The sequence below is a fragment of the Brassica napus genome, chromosome C2 (genome assembly GCF_020379485.1).
Source record: "Brassica napus cultivar Da-Ae chromosome C2, Da-Ae, whole genome shotgun sequence".
Lineage (NCBI taxonomy): Eukaryota > Viridiplantae > Streptophyta > Magnoliopsida > Brassicales > Brassicaceae > Brassica > Brassica napus.
Genome location: NC_063445.1, coordinates 53,287,027 through 53,310,265, shown reverse-complemented (window position 1 = coordinate 53,310,265; position 23,239 = coordinate 53,287,027). Strand labels below are relative to the sequence as shown.

At 32.8% G+C, this 23,239-nt stretch overlaps 1 protein-coding gene across 1 annotated transcript; it reads right to left on the bottom strand.

Annotated features, from left to right (window-relative positions):
* Positions 1 to 2,774: 2,774 nt before the first annotated feature.
* Positions 2,775 to 5,726, bottom strand: LOC106382505 (probable WRKY transcription factor 48). The gene is made up of 3 exons (XM_013822533.3): positions 4,984 to 5,726; positions 4,747 to 4,890; positions 2,775 to 3,533 (listed from the first exon to the last, which is right to left on the bottom strand). Exons 1-3 carry the CDS (start codon positions 5,532 to 5,534, stop codon positions 3,053 to 3,055), a joined length of 1,176 nt encoding a protein of 391 aa, XP_013677987.1. The 5' UTR covers positions 5,535 to 5,726; the 3' UTR covers positions 2,775 to 3,052.
* Between the last annotated feature and the right edge of the window lie 17,513 nt (positions 5,727 to 23,239).

Genomic DNA, 23,239 nt, shown 5'->3' with positions numbered 1-23,239 from the left:
CTAGCAACAATGCAAAGTCAAGAAACAAGATTTCAACCAAACTCTAAAACGTGGATCACAAGAATCTCACGAGCTCGAGAAAAAGATTCAAACTTTAGCGGATCACTAACCAAGAGCAGGACAGGTCCTCGACAAAGCCTAACGAAACATTGGCTTTAGGTTCCCAAAAATTTTGGAAAAAATTACATAGAAAAAAACTCACAGAAAATATTTTTTAGGCCCCTAATTTACCAAAAAAAAAAATTTCCCTAATTTTTTTTGAAAATTGTCTACAGCCTCCTAAATCTCAGGGCCGACCCTGACTAAGAGACGCAGAGATGCGTAAGAAAGCAAGAGGAAGGATTACCGGCGAGCTGTGACGGAACAAGTTTGCAGAGATTAGTGCAAAAAATTATGCACCGTGAAAGGTTCGAACCTGAAACGAGATAGATAGCGGCAGAAGAGGACGTAACCAACCGAACTATTGGCTTTATTAGGGACTCCTTCGAATATATTACATATATAGTAATTATAACCGATTCACATCAATATTGCGGCAAACCCATCTATATGAGCCAAATTCAGAGCACAAAGCAGCCCATATCTAAAAAGTAATATAATAAGCCCAACAGAAACCACCACATGTAAAATTTAAAATTCCCCAAAACAGGATTGACTGGGAAATAAAAGAAAACGGTATACATTTTATCTGTGGTTTTTTGTACTTCATTATTCTACTACATGTATGTCAATAACTGATCAATCAATTCATTGATTTCACGAAATCAACCACTCTGTCATCTAAGTAGATTCATTACATGATCCTTAATATTTTCACTGACATTGATTAGTGGATAGATGTTTATATAAAATAACCAAAATTTGGTTGCAATGAGTAACATCATTAAACCAATCATACATAATAATTAGAATCTAAATGATGTTATATGACAACTAAATGATTGTGACCAAATCCACTTCGATTACTTCCTTGTATACCACAAATTCGTACATGTATTGCATACACAGTATACTATATACAATTGACCCGTACGTTTTCAGTTTAAACAGAGGATATTATTTGCAGAATTGAGTTAAAAAGTGAATTTACAGGAAACTCTTTATTAGAAATTAAAACATGTTTATACCATGCATGTGATTAGCTGAACACTAACGTTTGCATGGTGCAATTTAAATTAACATTTGGTCGTGATGTTATTATACGAACCGTCAACATTTCACATCTCATTTGCCACGTATGTCCCTCTCTTTTCTCAGCTTAAAATGAAATGATATACTATTTTATACAATATGCAATACGTCTACTTTTCTCTTAAAGTCGTAACGATCACTTGATGAAATGTTTGAAAAAGTTAGCTCAAATTTAATACTAGTTACTAATTCTTATGATAGTAGAATTTTAATTAATTACCATCAAACTCGTTCAGCTTATTTTATAGTGAACATTTAATTAAGATCCTAACATAACCGGCGTCATGCAGTAAAAAATAATACTAATATACGTCATATATATATATATACGTATACATGTTACATGTACATGCGTGCAACTTTACGTACGGGATGGTGTGATTAAAGAAATACATTAATTAGTATATTAACTCTCCATAATATAAAAGGCATGCTTTGTTTTGATACTTGGTGATGGAGTAGAGTTGTTGAGTAGCCTGTTAGAACTCCTCTTGTTTCTATTTGTTTTAGTGATTAAAAGACAGTCCATTATGGACATTACTAACTCTATGCTTTTTGCATTTACTTTTATATTTAATATCAGCCATACATCACTTGCGTAGCTATCGGCTTCCTGAAAAAGTCCTAAAGCATATTTGCACGCATATATAGCTCCATGCATCAACTTTATGATTGACATATATATACACCGGTGTGTGTGTGGGTTTAGGTTTGTGTTTGTTAATTAATGTCAAAAGCTGACTTACATAAAACGGATATATTAAAATATGACATTACTATAATTCCGTACCATAACAATTCAATTTTATTTCTTATATTGTAATTTCTAAGTAGATATTTATCAAAACTTATGCTATATAATACAGTTTATATTTGGTCAAGGAAAAGAGAAATAAATCAATGATGTTGTTTATATTAAAATATGGTCCATATAAATGCCCATATCTAAAAACAATGGCGGGTCAAGTACGCATATGACAAACTGCGTGCTTATTTATTAATCCTAAAAGTCTTTTTGAATGTTATATGTGATGATTGACGACTACGATAAAAGTCGCAGCGAAGAAAACTCTAAAAGAGACTTTTTGAGTTTAAAGCCAAAAGATTAATTATTTAAGCTATTATTATTTGTCACCATTTTTGAAAAAAAAAATTTGTTAAAGACCCATTTTGAAATTATAGATGTTAGTTTTGAATAAATGGTGCGTGTGCATGGGTGTGAATAAGTATGAAGGGATAGTATCGTAGTTATGAAACTTGAAAATTAACATATATACATTCAATTAATTACTAGTTTTATATATAATCTAGCCAATGACAATCTAGTACACCAGGTCATATAATAACTGTATGTCCACTAATTAATTTTACGTCTTGGAACTAAACTGAAGTTATTGAATGAATGTATATATGTTATGCATTTAACTACAAGAATGCATGATTATGAATGAATTTAGTAAGGTTTGAATAAATTGTAAAATGAGAGCCGGCCTAGTTGATAGCAGCATTGCAAATTAAATGATATAAAAAGTCTACATATAATTTAACAAACTCCAAATGCATGCGCGGTATGCATACTATCATACTCCTGGAAGGAAACACTTTATTAATGCTCAAACAAAAATGAAGTTACATCTATATCACATATGCTACAAACCTCTGTTCCTACTTCCTAGTTACGTTAGCATCGGTTATTTGTTTAATCGTGATTCCGAAAAAAACCCGATGCTAAATATTGATGAAAAAAAACATTAGAAACCCAGCTAGCAATATCGGCTTAATTATCTAAACCGGTCAAAAACTCCTCATAAATCAACCGGTTCCGGCCAGAAAAAAAAAGTACCCCGGGGAAAATAGTTGTTCATTTATTGTCCTCTTCATTGGTTCGAGTGTTAATAGTATCCGATCTGATCTGCGAAGGAAGAATATCTTGAAGTAATCCATGATCTCTAATGGTAGAAGTAGTTGACGTCGAAGCTTGTGACATATCACAACCAAATCCATGGAATGATGATGACCCTGGATTTACGAAACTGCCATCAGAGGAGGAGCTTCTATTGATCATGCTTAGAGAGTTGTTGTACATGATGTTGTAAGGTTGATGATGCTGAGATAGCAAGTAGCGTGGCTGAGGGATAGAGAATGACGATGATGATGACGCGGTGGTTGCACCATGGTCGAGGATTGGTGACGTAAGCATTCCGATGTGTCCACGTGGCGTCATGGGGGAAGGATGAGTATGTTGACCTTCGTAAGTTGTCATGACGATGGAAGGATCATCGGAGGATCTCTCCACTCTCTTCTTCACTCCACAGCCCACTGTGGTGCAGCGGTAATAGCTTCTGCACAATAAAATAACTTATATTAAATGATACTCTCTCCGTTTCACAATGTAAGTAGTTTAGACTAAAAACACTAATATTAAGAAAGTTGGTATTTTAAGAAAAATAATATTTAATTAATTAGTTCAACCAATTATAAAAAAATTGATATTATTTGATTGGTTACACTATATCCAATAAATATAAAAGTTATATAGATATTTGGAAACTATTTACATTTTGAAACAAAAGAATTTTCTTTAAACTACTTACAGTAAGAAACAGAGGGAGTAATAAATTTACAAACCAAAAGTAGTCAATAATTTCTTATGTACTATAAAATTTTGTAAAAGGGAATAAGGAAGATATGAAGGACAGAAGATCTCGAGATCTGAGATGAAGTTTTGGAACAAGTTGAGATATCTTCCGACACAAGCAACATAAATCAAGGGAAGAAACAAAACACAGAAACCTCATGGAATGGAACAAAATAAAATATATTCTTGGAAACGAAAATTCAAACATTTTGGACCCCACAAACACGCGTATTAGGTACATATAGTCTTCTATATTATACTCATAGTGAACATCAGTGTTTTTAAAACCGGTTATATAACGATGGTTGAACCGGTTATAACCGATGGTTGAACCGGTTATATTACGTATATAATACTCCTTCCGTTTCATATTAAGTGTCGTTTTAGAGAATTTTTTTCGTTACAAAATAAGTGTCGTTTTCGATTTTCAATGCAAAATTTATTAATTTTATGCAAAATTTATTTTTTTATTGGTTGAAATATGGTTAGGTGTATAATAGTGTTTTTTTATAGGAAATGTACAAAATTAATTGTTTTCTTAATCCGTGTGCTGAAACCTAAAACGACATATAATGAAAGTATGGGTTAGAGTCATGTGAAATGCATATAGACTCGGCATAATACACTGAGTATAGGGTACTCTACACGCACATGCCCATATACATACACAGAATATAGTGTGTTATGTATTTGATAGGTTGAATGAACATGTATGTAACACAACATCTCGCAAATGTAATATGGAACCAAAAAATAGCATGTAGATGGTGTAGATGATCATCCGTATGAATAAGAAAAAATGGATCTAAGGAAGTATATGTAAACACAGATGCATGCAAGATGACCATGATCTACATGGATCTAGCTAGGGCTGTAATATATATGTATTCACTTATATACAGAGTAATAGATTTTACCTGGGATAAGGACTGTTTTTGACAGCTTTCTGGCCGTACTTTCTCCACCTATAACCATCGTCAAGATTATCAATATCACTCTTCGTCAGAAACGCAAACCTAGCCTCTCTTCCCTTCTTTTGTTGCTTCTTCTTCGCCTTCAACCTTCAAAACAAGATAGTTCACACAAATATTAATAAAATCCAAACATATATAAATCAATCAGTCTATAAAATGGAAGGTTAATTATTTACTTACTGTGGCTTAGTACCCTTTGGCCCATGTTGATCTCCATCTTCTTGGTCTTTAACTGTAACCTCTTTATTTATATTATCATTAGCAGCTTCGTTAGATGAAGAGGAGAATGAGGTTGAGTTTGGAGATGTCGGTGTTGTGCTCACAACTTCTGAGGACTCATCCTTTGTTGTTACAGGTTGAGACAAGGGTAAATACGTAAAAATGTGGTTGGTGTTGTTTTGGAGAGGAAAGGCATTGAATGAAAAAGAAGATGAGTTAGAGGAGGAAGCAAACTGATGTTGGTCTTGTCGGAGCAAGTCAAGGAAAGAGTAGGGGTTATTAGAGGAGTGATCTTCGAAATAAGAATAAGCAAAAGGTGAAGATATTGGAATATCGAAGATGCTAGAGAGATTCATGTTGTTTCCAGCTAGCTCCATCTGATGATGATCTGATGTTGTAATAAGATTCATCATGTGTGTTGATGATGTTGTTGTTGTCTCTGTGTTCTTGGTACTGTTGGGCTCCTCTTTTTGTTGTTCTTGATGATGATCCTCTTTAATCTTCTTCTCCATGTAATAGAAAAGATAGAATATATAAGGGATATACTTTATAGAAATATCATCATCATTGTCAATCTTCTGACACTTTATGAGGAAGAGATAGGAGAACTTTTCTTTAGCTTTCTTGGTTGATTTGATGAAATGTTTTTGTATTTTGTAATAGTTTGTTGTGATTTGAGATGAGAAGAGAAAAGAGAGGTGTGAATATAACTTTTGTGGAGTTTGGGTTTATCTGGAAAACAGCTTGGATTTAGGAGGTTTTCCATTTGTTTTTTTTTTAATATTATTATAAATGTCCTTTTCATTTACGCGGGCAAGAATATTAAATAAAGGGAATTTTAATAAAAAGGAGAAAAACACTGGTCACCGGTAAACGCCGGTCATGGGAGGCTTACGGTTGTGAATGTTATCGGGACGGTGCCGTCCTCTGCCGAGCATTTAATTTTCGTCCCTTCATTCTGTTGTTTTTTATGCTTTATTCCCACGTTGTGTCGTGTCGTGTCTCCTAACGGCATGGTTACACGATCTGGTCTCTAATTTTACTAACTAGACTTTTTCTTGTCCAAACTCTATTCAGATATTACGGGAATGATTGGTAAGTGCTGTAACTTTATATTTTTTGCTGTAGAATTTAATCTGTAGATTTATTTGCTGTAGCTTTCCTTGTTGTAAATTTCTAAAGCACTAATTTTTTGCTCTGAAAATAAAGCTCTCTACAGCCATATTTTGATTTTGCAGAGATTTTTTTGCTGTGAGTTTTTTAAGGAAAGCAAAGCTCGATTGGTTGACATATATAGCTGTAGACTAAATTTTAGCTGTCCAGAGCATCTACAGCCCAAACCAATCATCCCCTACATTTCACTTTTTTAACTATAAGTGTGAAAAAGTTAACTCTTTGCAAATAATTGGTGTGTCATAAGCTGAATGAGCTATCGTTTGATTAGTTGTCAAAGACGTGGCCGGTCCTGAGATTTCGAGAGATTTAGGTAATTTTTGTAAAGATTTCATTGAAATCTTTTTTTTTTAATTTTGTTTTTTTTCTTTAATTTTGGGGACTTTTTAAAAAATTTGGGGGCTTATATTTATGTAATTTTTCAAAAAAATTGGGAACCCTAAGCAAATGTTTCATCCGGCTTTACCCAGGACCGGTCATGGTCAAAGATTCCTACATAATTCTAAAATGCGGTAAAAATTAGATAAACATTACATGAAATTTGTGTAGCTCTCAGTGTTATATACTCTATATGTTTCAAAAAGATATACATATTATAGAATTTTTTTTTCTTTTCAAAATGATATATTTTTGAATTTCCAATGCACTTTTTATCAACTAATAATGACTAATTGTAAATTTTAAGAAAATTAATTGCATTTTTTGAATTTTATTGGTTTAAAACTATAGGAAATAGATAATCACAGAAAATTATGCATTTAATATTGAAATTAATATGTTTTATTAATATGTGTGAAAAATCTAAAGCATATATCATTTTGAAGCGAAATATTAATGGAAATCTTTCATAAAAACTTTGACGAATTATTTCACTTCCTTGATAACTACTATGAAATACTCTCTCTGTTCATAAATATAAGATGTTTAAAATAGTTTTTATGTTCTAATATGTAAGATGTTCTCAGATTTTTAGGTAGCTTTAAGTTTATCAAAAACTATGTAACCAATCAAATTTAATAGTTCTATTTTGTAATTGGTTGAATAGTTTTTAATTTAAAATTCTAATGATACTTTTTAGATAAAAAGTTACTTTCTTAATAAATGTGTTTTAGCTAAAAAATCTAAAATTTAGGAACAGAGGGAGTATGAATATTCACTAAAATCTAACTCAGAGCAGAGTACTAACTTGTTTTTTCAGATAAAGCATACGTTTTTTTGGATCGTAGAAACTCTAAAACCTAAACTTTTAATTAATTTACAGTCATTTTATTTACCAAAAGAAAAACTTACATTCATTTTTATGTGAATCCGAGTAAACGTCTATTACATTCGTACATGAAAAGACGTATGTCTTGGCTATGCCGGACATGCTTTCCTCCGAATTCCTCGCGGCAAGACTCATACACTAATGTGTATTCAAACGTAAACACAAGGAGTGGCGCGTGGAATAAAATACGTAGACGCAGGAAATGAAAAGATGTGGGTCTTGTCGCATGTGATTATTTATTGGGATTATTTGAAAAATACCTTACTTATGTTTCTAAATTTGAAGAATACATCTTATTATTTGTTTTTTGAAAACTAACTCTTTTTGTATGTGATAAGACAATTTTGTCCTGATTTACATTAGATGTAATATTTTAATAAATAAATTTCAATATTGGTATAGCTATTAACGGAAATATCTGATCTAATATTTTTAATCTATCATTGGATACAATACTTTCAAATATGTATTTTCTTAACAAACTTTAAAGTCTTATTTATCATAAAACCTACGATTCACTAAATCTTTTCAAAGTAATCGGTATAGCCAAAAATTTGATTGGTTTGGTTTAATTAATAATATGATTATTGAGAGATGTCTCACACACTGAAGATGTTTCGAGGAGGGATTGGAAACCTCTTGGGTATGTTTCTGTGACAGTTTGACTTCAAATTGGTGTTCCTTGATCTTTTATAAAATATCCCAGGTGATACGGTATCAAATAAAATTAAGAAACCAAACGCAATCTCTGTTCCTAAAGGAAAAAGATGATGGCATATCTTGAAAATCATATGTATGGCTAACTTTCGTAAATGGCATTCTCAGTTCACCAATTGTATTTTCCTATTTTGTGTGTTTAAATCATATTCATTTAGAGGTTCTAATATTTAACAACATTTATAATATTTGTTGATAAAGTATGACTTGAAAAAGGCCACGAGGGCAGCTTCTGCTCATCCCCATTGGTTTTTTTGGGACAACGCTCATCCCATTGCTAAACCCCTCATTAGCTCTTCGAAATATTAGCTAAAGCGAGTTTTGATCTTGCGGTGGGGCTTGTTGGATAGGAGAATAACACTAGCACACTACTCACCATGATATTAGAACTCGAGTTTGTGTATTTTACTCGATTTCGGCAATTCAAACCTTTCTTTTACTTGCAAAGAGATCAATTTGGTGCGTTAATCACGTTTTCATTAATGTTTTAATTTTAATTTTAGGGTATTTACAAACCTTTAACATGGATAATTTAGTCAATTTAATTAGTAGAAAGTGTAGTTTTCAAAAAATAAAAACAAAGGTGTAGTTTTCAAAATAAAATCTTTTTATGAAGTATTTATCCAAATTTTCCCTTATTTTAAGCATCTTGTGGCTTTCCTTAAATTTTAACTTTTAACGGCAACTGGTCTTTCACTTTTTTTTTTTTTTTTTTAATCTTCTAACTGGTCTTTCACTTGACGGGAAAAAAAATGTGCTCTTTATGGCATAAAATTTTGCCTAATTTTAATTTGACTTGAACGTCTTGTCATCGATTCTTTTCATACGGTATTACATGTTGCAAATGTTAGTTCTTTTTGTTAATTTTCCGTTAACCAATGGTAATAAATATTAAAGATTCATTCAAACACCAACTACGTTTAAAGTAAGCACTACGTTTATAACTTTTTTTTTATTTGAGTTGCATTTACCAATGCGAGCGACCATAATCAGCGATCTAACTTCAACTGCCTACATTTTTCTATTCAAAATGAATATTCCTATGATAAATAAATGTAAATAAGCTAACGGGAAACGGGGATCAAGATATAATAACAATTCTAAATTAAGAACATCTTCAATCTTATTTTATTTTTCATTTTAAAACTAAAATTTAGAGTATAAATATTTTAATGATACTCTATTTTCATTCTATACTAGATAAAAATAGTTTTACTTTATAAATAAAATAATTCATTTGTTTTTTGTTCATCATTTATTTTCACTCTAAAATAAAATATTATTGGAATATAACTTAATTTTATTATAGAGTTTTTTTATTTTTAAAAAATATATAAATTGATGGTCTAAATAAACCGGAAACAATGTGAGAAGTGAGCCCACACTTTTACGCATACAGAGAATAGTATCAGATGAGGAAAAATGCTCCGAGGCAAAGAGGGGATAAAACCAACAGGAAAAGACAAAATTAATACTACTATAAATTACTGAATGAATACATTGACAAAAAGTAAAAGCAAGAAGAAAACTTAAAATTAATACTACTATAAATTACTGAATGAATACATTGACAAAAAGTAAAAGCAAGAAGAAAACTTAAAATTTCAAATAAAAAATAAGGAGTAAACGCGTAAGAAAGAAGCTTCTAATAGGCGGACTCAAAGCATACCGCAGCAGAGTTTGCTTTTTATCCAACAAGTCATCGGTCATCTAATCCTCTTAACTATTTATTGCTCCACGCCTCCACCATCGTTTCCATTTTTATTTGTTAAAGACATTTATAGCTTTTATTTGTTAATTCTATTCATAACAAAATAAACTCGGTATAATATTTTTCGAACCATTTGTATCATTTTGTACACACCAAACAAACTCACACATGCTTCAATAGCAAAGTCGTAATTCATTAAAAGGATTTAAATAGTAATAGTTTAACATATGGCACTAAAGCATGTTACGATAGAATAAATGCAGTGAAACAAATTCAACGAAAATATATTGTTATTTTCTTACACTATTTTATATATAGGGAAAATTTGGAAAAATACATTTAGATGAGATTATATTTTAAAAACTACACTTTCTTTTTATTGTTTTGAAAACTACACTTACTCATAAGTGAAATAACTATATTGTCCAAATTTAATGTTTATATTATCTAATATATAACTTGATATTTTAATGTAAAACAGGAAAACGTATTAAAAAAATTAAAACAAATTTACCAACAATCGTTATTTTTAATACTCTTGATATAAAATAGAAAATTAGCTCCACTAACTACTTGATGATTAACCAGAGATCTTTATTCTCAGAACAGAAGTACATAACCTTTTTAAAAACAAATTTTTTCGAACACTACGTTACCAAATCACTTAATGATCTTCTATTCTAACCTGGTGACTGTTTTTCTTGTTTTCATATACGACATACATACATGAAACAATCCAAACAAATTGCTATTCTTTGATTCAACAAAAAAACAATCCAGACAATTTTTTTTTAGAATCAAAGAGTGTGTTAATGTATTCTCCTCTCTTTTTTACAATTTTTTCCTTACTTGGAAAATTCTGCTAATAGTTTTATGTATTTTTACAATTCTCCTCTCTTTTTTTACAATTTTTTTCGTTACTTGCAAATGGTTTTATGTATTTTTACCATTCTTAAAATGTTTGAATTTATCTGTTTTATGATGTGAAAAAGGATCAACTGCTAAAATGAAGATTCAACCAAATTTTTTTTTCTGACACAAAAACACCAAATGATAACAACTTCATCAAAATCACATAAAATCTTTACAAAAGAATAATCATGGAAAATAATAACCAAAGTATTATATTAATTGTAAGAATTTGTAATTGATAATCAAATTAGGACAAAAATGTCTTATTGCAAACAAGAAAGTGTAGTTTTCAAAAAAAGAAAAAACTAGATTTATTTTTCAAAATTTAAATCATAAATAGGGTATTTTTCAAATTATCCCATATATATATTCCTTTTTTTTTTAAACATATATTCCACAAATATATTTTAGCGGATATAAAGGAAAGTTGTTACCACTTACAGGACAGCCTAAATAAATACTGAGTATTACTCGTTTTGTTTCAAAATATTATATATTTTAATATTTTCACACTTTTTAATAAAATCTATTAAAATTTTAGTTATAAATGTAAAGTTTTTTGTAATTTTATATTTTTTATATTTTAAAACTAATAGAATTTTAAAAAATGTAATTAATTTTTTGAACAATTCTTTATTATTATTTGATAAAAATTACATTAGAAATATAAAAAAAAATATTTTTTAAAACAAATTTTTTATCTAGAACATGTATCTTTTTGAAAGGAAGGAAATATTATACTTTCGGATAATCACAGTTTCATTTTCACTTTTACTGTCTTCGTTACAATTTCATTTTCATTTATCTTATCCCAAGTTCCGATTCGTCTAAAAATAAAAATTTGGAAGATGCTTTTGTTGGGAGGTGGGGTAAATACAAAGCCTTTTGTATATGAGGAGAATGAAGGGTCATATCATAAACCCACTCGACCCAGTCCATCTCTTGTGAACAGTGAGGGATCTAGGAAATCTTCTAACCTGGGGCTTTACTATAAACTTTTAAACTGGACGGGGCATTTTTTTTTTCTACAGAGGGCATTAGCATAGGATTGGAGCAAATTATTTTAAAAAATAAGATTTTGAGCTATTTTCATTTTTTTAAAAAAATTAGTTGGGGGCACGTGACTCATGCGCCTTAAACTGCATATGCCCCTGCTTGCGAGTGTGATCGAAAGCAGCAACACAGTGTAATATCACGCAGATGTTTATATGACGACACATGGTTATCGAACGGCCAAAATAGCAGTAAGAAGAAGGTTGTCATAGGAACGTGAGTTTCAACGCGGTAATTATTAGCTAGTTTTATTTTCCTTACATTCGTGTCGGTTGCTTCCATCTCAAGCCACCCCACACAACACTTTATTCAGTAAACATTTTACTTTGGTTTTTTCTACTTATCATAGGTTAATGATAACTAGAACTTGATCCGCGCATCCGCGCAGATATTCTTCAATTTTTTTTTAAATTATCTTATATAAATGATAATATATATTTATAAAATTTATATGTATTAAATAATTGTTTAATATGTTTCTAAACCCATAAATTTTAAATTTTATAGTGAATAATTTTATTTTATTTTTTTGATTCGTCAATTATTACACCCATATTTTTAAAATATAATCTGTGTGTTGGTGTAAATGTATTTTTTGTGGATCAAAAAATTAGGTAAAATAAAAATGTTGTCTTTGGTTATATTTGTTTCATACGACACTACAAGAAAACATAATCTTAACGAGTGCGGTTTTCCTTGTGAGTTCGTCGTAAAAGAGGCTTTACGACGAATTAGCGAGGAACTACGTTTGCTCGTTACTTATCTCTCGTAACACATATTTCCTCACTAATTCGTCGTAACGTAGCGAGGAATATATTTCGTCGTAAAGACGAAGTAGATCATTTCGTCGTAAAGACCACGTCAACATTCCACGTAAGGAGGTCGCTATATTTCCTTGTAAATACCTCGAAACAAGTTCCTCGTAAACTACACGTAAATACCTTGAAAGTTTTTCCTCGTAAAATACTCGTTTATCTTTCCTCGTTATTTCCTCGTAAATGTTTTCTCATAAAATACTCGTTTATTATTTCTCGTTATTTCCTCGTAAGGTTTCCACGTAAATAGGTCGTACCTTAGCTACGAATTTACTTCGTTTTATTATTTTACAGAATTAAAAAATATAATTAAAAAATAACTAAAATTATTTAATTTATTAATAAAATTAAAATTTAAAATAAAAATAAATCAATATGAAAATATTTTATATATAAATAAGTTTTGAATTTATAATACAACAACCGGAAAAAAAAAACTAAGGGTCGTTCATCGCCTGGTAGAATTCATCACTCCTCCTCGTAACATCCGTCTCGTTATGTACGTCGGATGACTCGCCTCGAATGGGATGTTGTTGTCGCATGTTCCTCAACATGGACTCTCATTCCGGATTTGTGGCCGCTATAACGTCCAAGAAGCCCTCGACTCCATCCATACGAGATTTTGTTACGCAGCTGAGCGGACTCTCTACGCAGCTCAGTGACTTCATCATCCCGTCGCTGACCATAAAACGATGTCGCTCTCGGAACATCGTTGACGGAACCAATCCCCAACGTCCGTCCCTTTTTTTTAGGGACAACCTTAAAAACAAAAAATAAATATTGTTAGTAAAAATTTAAAGTTATATTAAATGAATAATAAAAAATTAAATTTTTTGAAAATTTACCTCCTCGTAAATCTTATCCACTTCAAGTGTGGATAAGGTGACGGGTAATCCGTCGGTAGACTGCTGGGTCAGCTGAGTCTGGCGGTCTTCAACCCGAGCAACCACGTCGTTGTAGATTTTCTCGGACTTGCCATCTACAAATACGCCCGCCTTGTTCTTGTGGGTCCTCTCGTAAAGTTCCATAAGAGACGGGATGAGGCCATCCCACACATCCGTGGTGAGCTCAGCGGGTTTGCCACGCTCATACCCCTTCACGATCCAGTCACTCTTCCAGTTGGAGACCGTGTCCAACAAGCGAACTTTCGCCTTCGCGTTAAACTTCTTCCTCACCCTCTCAATGATCCCCAAGGCCCAATTAAATTTTTAAAATTAACATCAATAGTATATTTCCCAACATTATCCACCTAATGAACACTAAATAACATAAAATCCGTAAACCTATCTAAATTCCCTATACTAACCACCTAATCTATCCTAAACTAACCAAATTAGAGAGGAATTAGAGAGACTTACCATTGCTACGAAATGGAGAGGAGGTGGAGAGGAAGTAGAGAGGAAAGAAAGAGTGAGCGCTCGGGGGTATATATAAGATTACATATCGTCGCAAATTCGTCGTAAAATTACGACGAAATAGCGAGCAGTTACAAAGGCCCGTGTTTTTCAATACGAGGAAATTACGAGGAATCGCAAAGGCCCGTGTTTTTATATACAAGGTATTAACGACGATTTTGCTTACGTGGAATTAACGAGCCTTGCTTTCCTATAAATATACCCACAACTCTCATTCTCAAACCACACACAAACTCCCAAATCACATCCTATCTGAAATCACATTCCTGAGTAAAATCATATTCAAATTATAAATATTTGAAAAAATAGGAAAACGATAAGATATTAGAATTCATGTGGTATTTTTATCTTTTTCCCTTTTTTTCTAGTTTTTACGCTACGAGGTATTTACGACGATTTCTGCTTACGTGGAATTAACGAGTGTTATGTTTAAATCCTTTTACAAGGTATTTACGACGATTTCATCCAACGTGGTCTTTACGACGATTTCTGCTTACGTGTTTAAATCCCTAAAATCCGAAACCTCCAAACCTCAAACCCCAAACCCCAAACCCCAAACCCCAAACCCCAAACCTGAAACCCCAAACCCCAGACTTCAAACCCCGAAACCTCCAAACCCCAAACCCCAAACCCCAAACCCCAAACCCCAAACCCCAAACCTGAAACCCCAAACCCCAAACCCCGAAACCTCTAAACCCCAAACCCCAAACCCCAAACCCCATATTCCAAACCCCAAACTCCATATTCCTTATTTTCATATATTCCAAACTCCATCTTTATTTTTAAATTTCGTCGTTATTTCCTCGTTAGCTTACGAGGTATTTACGACGATTTCTGCCTACGTGGAATTTACAACGATTTCTTATACGGGGTCTTTACGACGATTTCTGCCTACGTGGAATTTACGACGATTTCTTATACGTGGTCTTTACGACGATTTGTGCTTACGTGGAATTAACGAGTATTATGTTTAAATCCCTAAAATCCGAAACCTCCAAACCCCAAACCCCAAACCCCAAACCCCAAACCCCAAACCCCAAACCTCAAACCCCAAACCCCAAACCTCAAACCCCGAAACCTCCAAACCCCAAACCCCAAACCCCAAACCTGAAACCCCAAACCCCAAACCTCAAACCCCGAAACCTCTAAACTCCAAACCCGAAACCCGAAACCCCAAACCTCATATTCTAAACCCCAAACTCCATATTCCTTATTTTCATATATTCCAAACTCCATCTTTATTTTTAAATTTCGTCGTTATTTCCTCGTTGGCTTACGAGGTATTTACGACGATTTCTGCCTACGTGGAATTTACGACGATTTCTTATACGTGGTCTTTACGACGATTTCTGCCTACGTGGAATTTACGACGATTTCTTATACGTGGTCTTTACGACGATTTGTGCTTACGTGGAATTAACGAGCATGCGTTCTTTATTTTAATATTTCGTCGTTATTTCCTCGTTGGCTTACGTGGAATTAACGAGTGTTATGTTTAAATCTCTAGAATCCGAAACCCCAAACCCCAAACCCCATATTCCTTATTTTCTACTTCATATATTTCAAACCCCATCTTTATTTCTATTCCAAACCATCTTTATTCATAAAACAAACTCCCACATTACCTTATTCATAAAACAAACCCCACATTATCTTATTCATAAAACAAACTCCCTCATCTTATTCATAAAACAAATACATCAATCGGATACATCGACATTCTTGTCATCACTAGAAACATCATCATTTTCATTAAACTCGTCTTCAACAGCTTCGTCTGTGGCATCATCGGTAAGATCTTCGTACTCGTGATTATGCGGATCAATGAGAAGGATGTCATCAATTTCTTGTTCCGGTTCCTCGACTTCATTTATCTGTTCTTCTTGCAATGGTGGTTCTTCTCCACTGATGATTCGTCCTCGAGGTGTAACTTTGATCACTGCTAACCAATTTATACCTGAATCTCTCATCCGAGGGTATGGAAGGAAGCTAACTTGGTGGATTCAAAATTTCCTCGCTAAATACACGTAAACTATTTCCTCGTAAATAACACGCAAAGTTTACGTCGTATTTACGAGGAAATTGTTTGTCCTCGTAAAATACTCGTTAAATTACATCCACTTTACGACGAAACACTTTTGTCGTTACGTTACGAGGAAATAACGATGACTTTAGTTTTCCACGTAAGTTCCTCGTAAAATCGACGTAAATTTACGAAGATTGTTTTTCCTCGTTAAATTTCCTCGCTAAGTATGTGATTTCTTGTAGTGCGATCAAATAATCGAATATATATTATTTATAATTTTGTGTGTTTTATATTATGTATTTTTATAACATTTTCTATGCTTTTAGACATAGTTAATATACCAAAATAAAAAATAACCAGTCCGTATAATGAACATTTTGTTACATTTTTGGTATTGATCAAGTGTAATTTATTATTTAGCTTGATTATAGGAAGTATTCCTTAAATAAATAGTACATAATTTGTTGTATTTCATTTTATAAAAATACATTTATTAAACTATAAAAGACAAGAATGCTAAAAAGTAGGTAAATTTATTACTTTATTGGCATTGATATGTAAATAAATTAAAAAACTAAGGGTTAATTTATAAGTGTACTTCTATTTTAATAAGATAGATGGACCATCGAGACCATCGATATGAGTGATTAATTAATTATACTTGATAGCACACGGTGAAAATTAGTAAAGCGAAAGTGTGATACACACGCCCCTAATTTTGCTCTCGTCGAAACCTAACTAAATTATCGTTTTCAGTCGATGAATCCGCAACGGCGGAGGCGTTGCCAGCTTCTCTTGTTGAATTCCCTAGCCATCTCCTCAAACAATCTGTCTCTCCTATACCGCCACTCATGGATCTACCTGAAATACCACCTTTTAGGAAAAAAGATCCGCCGCCTCATAGCAATAACAACCACGCATCGGCTGCTCCGTCGTCTACCACAACTGTAACAACTGCTCCTTCGTCAACCATAAATCCACCGTCGTCACACTGTAACAACAACCACGACCCTGTCACTCCCTTGTCAACCTCAGCTCCACCTTCTCCTTACAGTGACGACGGCCACTTTGATGTTGCTCCTGCAAACTCTAACCAGGTTCCAAAAGCGAGTCAGCCTCATGAGGCTCCTCAAACACAACCATATGTTCCTCTCCAATCCGAGGAGACCATGGAAGAAGAACAAGCACCATTCGTACCTTCTATGGGAGCGTGGTCAAAGCCACTTGTTCTAAAGTTCCCTCCTCCTTTCACACCACCTGAGCCATCAACGCCTTGCTGATATGATCTAGAGTTGGTGCAGAGCCAGATTGAGAATTTTTGGCCTTCCCTGGGGGAAAGTACCAACTTTACGAAGAAGAACTCTTTGCTGAAAGTACCTTCTTCGTTGAATCTCCCTGTTAAAAAACTGCCGCCTCCAGAACTAAAGGAAGATGGTTCACTCCGGTTTCCATGGGCTGCAAGGATGAACCCGACTACGAGGAACTTGTATCGTGCTTCCAGACCAACTTTCAGACTTGATGGCACTCCAGAGATCATCATTCCAACTAAGGTACTTCAACTTGGCCCTGAGAACATAGGAGAATATGTGATTGGGCAATTTCATCGCTGTTCTGTTCCATCAGGTGGTCTTACACATGCTGTTGTAAACCGGTTATGGGGTCGAAGCTGCACAATTGTTAGTCGGAAACTAGGAGAATCCTCTTACCTGTTCCATGTTCCACATAAAGAGACAAGACAATGGATTATTCAGCGTTGCGTCTGGCATGTTGACGACTGCTTAATGTTTGTGGCTCCTTGGAATCCAGAAGGGTCTTTAAAAGTACCTGAAATCTCCACTGTACCAGCTTGGGTGACCCTAAAAAATATCCCAACCAGCTGCTACTCTAAACTTGGAATCTCCCATATTGCTTCAGGGCTAGGTGAGCCAATGCTTACGCATAAACCAAGGCTGGATCCCTTGAACATTGGAGAGGCTAAGATCTTGGTGGAAATTGAGCTCGACAAGAGCTTCCCCAAACATATTGCATTGGACGACAAGCTAGGTAACATATTTTTAGTTGATGTGATCTACTCTTGAATTCCATCAACCTGTGAAAAATGTGGGAGTCTAGGTCACAAAGCAAAGAGGTGTCTACTAAAGGAAGACAAGATTCCATGCACAAATGAAAAAAGATCTGAACATAAGGACGTGGTCATCCCGGTGGTAGCTATAGACACTTTCTCGGATAAAGTTGATTCTGATGTACAGCAGAATTGTGTCACTCCTAAGGTGCCAGAGAGTACAAAGGCAAAAAACATTACAAGTGAGCTGCCTGATCTAGTGATGGATCAGATTCTAGGACAAGAGCTTGGTCTTCAAAAAACTGTCCTCACACCTCAACATGTTCCCTTTCAATTCGGGAAGCCAGGAGAGTCCTCGCCGGACATTTATACTTCACCAGCAACTACAAAATCCATGTCTCTTCAGGTAGCTATTCCTCAAAAGGATAGCTCTACTACTTTCGGTAAATCTTCTCTGGATACAAAGTTTACTCTATCTTCTACACTAGCAGATACATCATCTGCTCACACTTCTTTACAAGCTATGGACGATGTTCCATCTGAAATTATCATGAATGAGGGTTCAATACTCTCAGAAAATAATCCTTTAAAAAAGCTCTCTCTTTCAACCGAGTCAATCCAAGAAGTAAGTAACATGGATTTTCATATTACTGAACAAATGGATGAATTCGGAAGTATGACAAGAGGGGGTCGGTTGATCAAACCGACACAAAGGTACCAAGATATGGGATGGATGACAGTTCGTGGAAAAGGAAAACGAGGCCGTAGAGGTCGAGGTTCATATCAAGCGCACTAATATCTTTCTTAGTTTGGTTAATCTTAAGAGTAGTATTAAGTTTTCTTATGTATTAGTTCTTTCTCTCTGCTTTATGCATCAAACTTTCTCAAACTATGTGATCTAACAAATCACATCTTGTACTTTGTTTTAATTTAATGAAATCCTTTTTACAAAAAAAAAAAGAAAAGGACGTACGTCCACACAGTCCCTTTTCATACGCTTTACTTATAAAGAAAAACCAAAATCACCAAACTGCGAATACAAATACTTGCTGCCACAATAACCACTCGGTCCTTTTTTTATTATAGTTGTATCTAATATGCACATATTGCATCTATCTATCTATAAGGAAACTTACTCGCAACAACTCCAATCGGTAAATAATTAATGCATGTACAATATCAATTAAACTATCGATTATTTTATTCGTAAGGACTAAGGAGGTATATATTAAAGTCTTCTCAAAAGGAATTTATTAATTTATGCGTACGCCTGTATATGTAAAAGGGTCTGATACTTCGGTCCATATGATATTTTTAAAACATACTATTATGTGTGTTTACAACTTACATCTCACTTTCCGAAACTATATACAAGTGAAACTTCTATAAATTAATAATATTGACACTACACCAAAACAATTTTTTTTTAATTAATTTATAGAAATGTTAATTTATCGATATACTAATTGAACCAAAAACTCAATTTGGGACTGTAAAATTATATTTTTTATAGAAATTTTTAGTGTATATTAATTTATAGAGTATTAATTTAAAGAGGTTATACTGTATGTATGTATATATATATATATATGCTAGATCTAGAATGTATGTCGTATGCATGTGTTGTGCACATGGATGAGATCGGGTTTTGTTACGTTTGAAATTTTGAGTTATTATATGGGTTCAAAAAAAACAAAATTTATATCTCAAACAAATAAAAAGGATGTGATTGACCACAAGATCATATCTAGCTAACTGCTCAAGTTCACGAGATCAGATCTAAAAATGTATATATCAATAAGGGTAAGATGAAGTGGTCAAAAGTCAAAGGTGTTGACTATCAATCATATGATCAATTAATTTTAATTTCATATTAGATTAGGAGTGTAATGTTTAAGCTATCCGTAGATATATGTCTAGAAGCGAATCTCAATTATTTATTCTTTGTTTTTTTTATCAACTCTTGATATATTCTATTAACATTTTAATCTTGATGATATTTCTTACGTTATGTAAATGAAATTTGTAGAAAATATGTAAGATCATTTAGTAGTGTTTACACCTGATATGTCTAGGGTTATTCCCACCACATCATACCAATATACAAACAGTTCAACCCCTCTGAAATGTTTTTTTTTTAATTTATGGAAGGAAGTTTAATCCTTGACAAGAAAAAAAAAATTGTTGTTCTAGATTTTTTTTCTTTCTTTCTGCTGTTAATAGTATCATTTTAACGAGTCTGTTTTGATTTTTCTCTTTAACCCATTCCAACGAAATAGTGTATTTATACTTCATTAAAGTTTGAACTGGTTTACATGTAAGTATATATTCATTCTGACATGAACACATTATACATCCATATGTATAGTGATTTGTCCAGCTGACTTAATAATATTGATAATTTGATATAATAACCTTTGACCATAATAGTATTCAAAGCCCAAATATTCAAAGATTAAATTTTGAAAGTTTTAAATATTGCCATGTCACTTGTCAAAACTGAAATGAACAAAGGTCAAATGAGTATCGCCGGTCCAAGCCAAATGGGGCAGGTCACAGGTGTGTACGTTCATATAATTACAAGGTGCAAATATAAAAATGAATTCGTTGACCTTGAACTCTGATGTCTTTTCTACAAGTGATCGGTGATTATATAAAACTCGTATCGGAGCAAACCTACTTTTTTTTGTTAAGTATGTGAATTTTCATTAACATGTTAATGATACAAGGTGATACAATAGTTTTGATGAAATCAAGCCTAAAGAATCTAGGAAAGCTATTTAAAGCATGGGTGTCTAAGCAAGCCACAAAAAAAGTTAAAAAAGACTTCTTTAGAACAGTAAAGGTCTAATTAAACACACTCTTAAGAACATGTTCAAACCTACTTAAGACAGAGAGATTGACAACATAAATTTCGTATATCATATATATTAAGCGAGACCAAAACATTACATGATTTGAGAAAATATTGTTTTTAGTGATTAGAGAAACTTAGACAATAGACACCCAACCTAAACCTGACGAGACAACTAATTAAACTAAAATCAATTGGTTTCAAACACAAAAGTTTTCTCCCCACTCATCCTATTTACATCTTTAAATAAACGAAGCATGCTCTTTGTATATGATGTTTGGTATAATAGATATCAAGTCTCTAAACTAATGACAGACTAGTGTAGATTTGGTTTATAAAGGATATTTAAACTATAAATGTGCATCTTTCTTTTTGACGTCTGATAAATGTGCACCTTCAAGATTCGTTCTGGCTGCAACGCAGGAGGGAAAACAACCTGTTGACTTGAGAGATGAAGGGATCATGTTTGAGTGCGAACATATACCGATGATTGCGGCTTTGGTGATTTTTTATTACATATTGAAATAAGAAAATTACAAGCACAAGTCAAAGTCAAGAGAGATGAGAGGTATCATTAAAATGGAATATTGTAACACTAAACCCTTAAACGCGTTATTTGCACTAACAGACAAACTCACTTTAGTAACTCTGAGGGGACAGACAGCTGCTTGGGATTTTGCTTCTCCAAACAAACAATTTTTTTATAAAAAAATGAAATAGAAAATCCTCCTCGTTTTCCGTGTACGTTTCTCCATCTCTCCTAATTTTAGATAGCGAAATATATCTACAATCTATATTCCAAGACTACATATTTAAATGAATTTGTCGTTGTAAAAAAAAAAATTGAATTGTGACCTTTTTTGCTCTTTTTCTTCTTTATATCTTTCGATGTTTTATATGTTTAAATATGTAGTTATTAAAGTGCAAAAATGGTCACAATTCAATTTTTTTTACAACCATATAATTCATTTGAGCAAAAAAAATTGAATTTTGACCTTTTTTTTTTTGCAAAATTAGATAAATATAGGTAATATATATTTCATTATTGTTAAAGAAACTATTTTTCCAATAAACATAAGGCATTACAAAAATTAATATAATCAATCAATGGAGTTTACGTGATGCGAATTATTTAACCATCACGAAGAACATATATGCATCGGGCACTATCATGTCGTCGATCTTGTATACATAGCTATATAACGATCGATTGCAAAAATATGGTAACATTTGAAGCCTGCAAGAAAGTCAACTTGAGTCAATTCGAATCCTAAATACGCCAATGCATCCAACGTTGAAATAAAATAGGGAAAACACCCGAAAACCATATTTTCTTTAGTATTGTGAAGAGGAGTGGGTTGAAACTTCATGGCCGTATGGGAAAGTTGTTAAACCAAGAAAACGTCGTTTTGTGGGCGATCTATAAATGCGTTTACATGTGTCATTGTCTAGTACCAACATATATATAACCTAAATCTTATTAATAAAATAACTATACCATATGTATTCCTACACTTTCTATTTGCGATCACTCACCAATATACGTCATTTTCCGCATCATATATAATCGCGGAATATAGATTTTTATTAGGGATATATCCGAAATTCTAAAAGATATTAAGTAATATATAAATGGCGAATGTCAATCCACTAATTACCAATCTAAACTATTAAAACAGGAGTACAAATTTGAAATAACCCTAACTTTTCCTAAAATATTACCATCCTATGCCACTGTTTAAATCATGATTAATGACATTACCAAAACCGTTTTCAATTAAAAATCTTACCCACTCATCACTTCTTCCCTTAACCGATCCAAGCTCTTTTATAAATTAGGAATCATACCAGAAAATCAATGGCATCTTCTTGACGTATACAGCTCCATTATAAATTTATAACTTTTTTTGTTTTTGGTAAAAAGTTTACAACTCTTGTATGGCAAACCTAACCATATAATTGTCATATATTGAGTCAACTAAAATTCAACAAAGAACATATCACGATTATTATTATATTTACATTTATCATTTGAATACTTTTTGCATGGACGATTATTATTATATATATAAATATCTTTACCAAGCTATTGCTAATAATAATTCATGAATAACAAAGAACTCTTTACCATTTGAATGTAATGTGCCGGTTTATAGATAACTACAGTAAAGGCTATTCGAAAAAAAATCCTATTTTCAGGTATAAACTTAAC

What these genes read in the sequence shown, in the direction of transcription:
- LOC106382505 (XM_013822533.3), bottom strand. Translation starts at nt 5,534, where the DNA reads ATGGAGAAGAAGATTAAAGAGGATCATCATCAAGAACAACAAAAAGAG. An exon ending in CCAAAGGGTACTAAGCCACA is followed by an intron (nt 4,891 to 4,983) that starts GTAAGTAAATAA and finishes CTTGTTTTGAAG; the next exon opens with GTTGAAGGCGAAGAAGAAGC. An exon ending in AAAAACAGTCCTTATCCCAG is followed by an intron (nt 3,534 to 4,746) that starts GTAAAATCTATT and finishes TTTATTGTGCAG; the next exon opens with AAGCTATTACCGCTGCACCA.